The sequence below is a fragment of the Octopus bimaculoides genome, chromosome 23 (genome assembly GCF_046866305.1).
Source record: "Octopus bimaculoides isolate indiv1 chromosome 23, ASM4686630v1, whole genome shotgun sequence".
NCBI classification, from domain to species: Eukaryota; Metazoa; Mollusca; class Cephalopoda; order Octopoda; family Octopodidae; genus Octopus; species Octopus bimaculoides.
In genome coordinates, this window is record NC_142950.1 from 26,205,916 (window position 1) to 26,210,915 (window position 5,000).

General features: G+C 39.8%; 2 protein-coding genes across 2 annotated transcripts in view; one reads left to right on the forward strand and one right to left on the reverse strand.

The window, feature by feature from the left end:
* LOC149131338 (uncharacterized) overlaps positions 1–3,556 on the forward strand; it is a 35,960-nt gene extending 32,404 nt beyond the window's left edge. The window contains exon 3 of the mRNA XM_089340730.1: positions 1,548–3,556. Coding sequence (XP_089196856.1) covers positions 1,548–2,087 — 540 coding nt within the window. The 3' untranslated portion in view covers positions 2,088–3,556. The remainder of the gene's footprint in view (positions 1–1,547) is intronic.
* LOC128250619 (uncharacterized) overlaps positions 1–5,000 on the reverse strand; it is a 23,924-nt gene that overhangs the window by 5,552 nt on the left and 13,372 nt on the right. The gene's annotated exons all lie outside the window — the stretch shown is intronic.

Genomic DNA, 5,000 nt, shown 5'->3' on the forward strand with positions numbered 1-5,000 from the left:
TTATCGGCCTTGAAAAAAATGAAAATCAGAGATGACCACGGCTTTATTTGAACTAAAAATGTAAACAACCTATAATAATAATGAAGATGATGATTTTAAAGTTTTTGCTACAAAGGCACCTTCGGGAAGGGATTAAGTCGATTACATCGACCCCAGTGCGTAACTGGTACTTATTTAATCGTCCACGAAAGGATGAAAGGCAAAGTTGACCTCAGCGGAATTTGAACTCAGCACGTCAAGCCGGAACACATGCTACTAAGCATTTTGTCCGGGGCGTGCTAATGATTCTGCCAGTTTGATGATGATGATGATTTTATTTTGATACAAGTGCACAAGATTGGGAGGCACTTAAAACGACATTTACAAAGCAGGTAGTTTTTTTTTTTTTGCATCGTATATGAGAAAATAATATATAGTTTGAGAGAAACAGACACGAAAACAAAAATATCAATACTGTAAATTTACAATAAAATGAAAATGTCCTAACAGACAGTCACCTAAGGCTAACCAGCGTACTCAAAATGAAGCCCTCTCTGTCAAAGCAAAGTTCCTTCCACAAAAATGATTTCCAACATCTCCTTTTAAGGAGAGAACAAGAAACCAATCGATTAAATCGCCTCGGAAACGATCCCAAGAAGGACGAATGCTAAAATAAATTCGACTCCGGTTGAACTTGAACACAGAACGTAAAGTAATGCATTTGAATACTACATTACATTGAGTTCGACGATCTAGTGACTCTGCTATCCATCATGTTCAAGGAATAATTATACTAACATATATATATATTTATATATTCAACAATAGGCAATAGCAGCAACAAAAACGGACAATGGAAAACAACTGCTACAAAACTAATGGCCACCATTTTTTGTAGACCATACAACAGAAAGGACGAAATAGAATGCAAATAACAATGATAAAGTTTGGAAAGAGCAGACGACTTACCAGCTAGTTGTCTTAAAACTTTGCAGACGACAGACAATGTAAATATAATAATTTGCTTTTATCTTCAGCTTTAAACAAAACCATTTGCAGATACACACACATATACACACGCATATATGGACGCATACACACACACACAAATACTCACTGTCTGTCTGTCTGTCTCTCTCTCTGTCTCTTTCTCTTTTTCTCATCCATTCAAACGGCGGATGTGTTCTTCACAAGTTACTGTCCGTTTCTATTTTCTTTACATGTCTGTCTTTGTTTCTGAGTGTTTATCTAATTCAGTCTTTCTCTCTCTCTTTCTCTCTTCCTTTTCCTCTCCCTCTTCCCCTCTTCTCTTTTTGTCCGTCTGTCCCTCCCCCCCCTCTCTCTCATTTTCCCGTTTTTTTTCCCTTCTGCTTTTTACTCTAAAGTACAAACATGCATAAGCAGGTTGATATGTAGACACACACTTACATATATGTACCCATATTCCAATTCAAATTCGCTCATATTCGCCTCCCACTTTGTCGATATTTTCTCTTTCTCTTTTCTCCCCCCCCTCTCTTTCTCTCTGCTTACCTTGGTCACCCCCTTTTCTCTTTTTTGCTTTGTAGTTCCTCCTACGGAAACTAAATATTCTTTCTGCATGGTCATGTACCGGGAGAGGTTGTACGAGTCGTAATGAACATTATCAGGGCAATAACGGTGATGCAGATGGTGATGATAGTGATGGGGAAGATGACGACGACGATGATGATGATGATGACGACGACAAAGGTGATGATGATGACGATGATGACGACGACGACAAAGGTGATGATGATGATGACGATGATGATAACGATGATGATAACAAAGATGATGATGATGACAACGACAAAGGTGATGATGATGATGATGGTGATGACGACGATGATGATGATGACGATGATAAAGATGATGATGATGACGGCGACGACTACGATGACGATGATGCTGATGACAACGACAATGATGAGGATGATGATGATGATGGGTATAATGTTAGCAGTATTGCTAGTGGTAGGCACGGTGCTGCTGCTGCCGCTGTTAACCAGAGTGATGTTGATGGTGATGCTAGAGATAATGTTACTGTTGTTAAAGGCAGCGAGCTGGCTGAATCGTTATCGCGCTGAGAAAATTGCTTAACGGCATTGCGTTTTGCTTTACGATCTTGGGTTCAAATTCCACCGAGGTCGACTTTGCCTTTCATCCTTTCGAATCGACAAAATAAGCGCCAATTGAACACTGGGGGTCGATGTAATTGACTTAACCCCTCTTCCAAGCTTTTTGGTCTTGTGCCAAAATTTGAGACCAGAATTATTCTTGTTAAAGGCGACGAACTGGCAGAATTGTCATCGCACCGGGCAAATTACTTAGCGACATTTCGTCTGTCTTTACTATCTTGGGTTCAAATGCCGCCGAAACTGACTTTGTCTTTTATCCTTTTTGGGTCGACAAAATAAGCGCCAGTTGAGGACTGAGGGGGTCAATGTAATCGACTGAACCCCACTTCCGAACTTGCTGACGACGATGATGATGAGGATGATGATGATGACGACAAAGACGACGGCAATGACAGCGGCGATGATGATGATGATGATGATGATGGTAATGATGACGACCGCACTTTCCACTGCCGTTGGTGTAGGGCTTACACTTGGCTAAGATCTTCCAATGCATGTTGTAACTGACACCTTTATCTTTTAAAGATCATATATGACTGGATAATTTGATCGTTTTCCTTTTATCCCAGTGCCTGAAGCTCAAGGTGTGATTATTGAACCTGGTCTTGAAACTACTCTCTGTAAGGCCTACGAATTTCTTCGTCGAGACTGTGTCCTTAGTGGATATAGAGTCCACGGTGGCTTCATAAATGATTATCTCGGACATGCAAGCCCCATTTAGCGGGCACAAATTTTTAACCCTGCATGAATAGCTGGTCTCATATTGTGGTTTTTGTGTGTTGTGTGCGATTATATTTTTAAAATTGGTAGTTGAGCTGAGACTGATTTTTAAGTTATATCTGTTGAAGAGCTTTCTGTATCTATGGTTGATTGGAAAATGTCTATTTATCAGTGCTAAGAAATATCTGCCTATATTAAAGGTCACTCCGGGTGAGTAGCGGGGTGTGAACCAGATAGTTTTCCTATTTCTATGCTTTCTTTTCTTTATTACTGGACTGGTGGCAGGTGTATAGGTTATTTCCTCGCTAAATCCACTATCTTTTAGAGCCTTATTATATACTGGGGCAACACTATTAAAAATGTCCCTATCGGAGAAGCTAGAAATTCTTTTGCTAATGTTTTTAACTAAATTTTTAAACACTATGGGGGGATGGCAGGAACCCACATTAATATAACTAAGTCTATCGTTAGGCTTCCTATAAGGTTTATAAATATTCTTATTTAGATCTAAGGATACATCTAGGAAGTTGACAACCGTCAGGTTGGTATCTGTAGTTATGCTAAGACTGAAAGTTTTCATCAAATGGATAATGCCCTTCCTAAACCGATCCTGCGCTGGTCCATTAGTATTTGCAGTTAAGGCTTGGGCATTATCTTTGTAAATGGGAATCGAAACCGAAATCCTACGACCGCGAGCCCGCTGCCCTAACCACTGGGCCATCGCGCTTCCACACACACACACGCACACGCACACGCACACGCACACGCACACGCACACACACACACACACACACACACACACGCACGCACGCACGCACGCACACGCGCGCGCGCGTGCACACGCATCTTCACATATATGTTCATATATATATACATATACACATAAATAACAACAAACCGACACCCACCCACGCACACACACACACACATATATATATATTGATATATGCACATATAACTTTCCATACACCCATGCATACATGCACACAGATGTTGCAGATATGAGATCATTCCCTGTTTCCCCTCAGAGTATCTGGTTTAACGTTTGATCGCTTTCGGGGCTTTTGACGGAACTATGAGTGATGTGTAATAACAGAAAATGTTCGCAGAATCACAATGCATAAATATTTACTCTACGCCGTTCTCGTGTCGTAAAGTCTACACAGGCGTAGAAATACACGCACACAATGCACACACAGATATATATATATGGGAGAATATACAAAAAATAACAACAGACGAGGACAGGTGGTGTAAATAACAAAAGTATATATTAGTATACATGCATACACCTTTATAAATTGCGAGGGTGGTGTGCGTATGTGTGTGTGCCTGTGTGCATGTACGTATGTGCAATGCACTTCTCCAGTGTTTGTCTTGTCCAGTGTTTGTCTTGTAAAAGCAGCCAAACCCTTCATCTCGTTTTTACTGTTTCAGCAGAAACTGACAATGGCGATAGCTTTGAAGACGAGATTAATGACAACAAATATAGCGATGGTGATGACGATAATATATGTCTGCACATACATTATTACATACATACATTATTACATACATACATTATTACATACATACATTATTACATACATACATACATTATTACATACATACATACATACATACATTATTACATATACATACATATAAACAAACAAACAGTGACATAGACTGCTTTTATCTTAAACGAAAACAAGGCGGTAGAGGCTTAACATAGATACAAAATGCCTTTGAATATCATATATACATCCGGCAACATCTTTTAACCACCAAGTGTCGAAGTGCATCGCTTGACCAAGTTTGCATACATGAGGCTGATAGCATCATAAGACTTGGAAGGCAGCTCCTCAAGCAACATTCTTGTCTGTTAACATAGAATATCATGCTCAAAGAAGTCGCACGACTCTACCGTAACGTATCATCAGATGAAAGGATGAGCCTCTATGAGCAGAAGACTACGCATGGATATGTTAGTAGAAAACTCCGAGATGATAGTAACATTGATCATCAAAGCAGTCTATTATGGACCAATAGCCGAATTACCACTTCTCACTTTGAAGGGTATGCGTTTGCAATCCAGGAACAGGAAATATGAACCGAATACCTGATGCACATAAATGATAGAGATGCAGAAAAAGCAGTAAA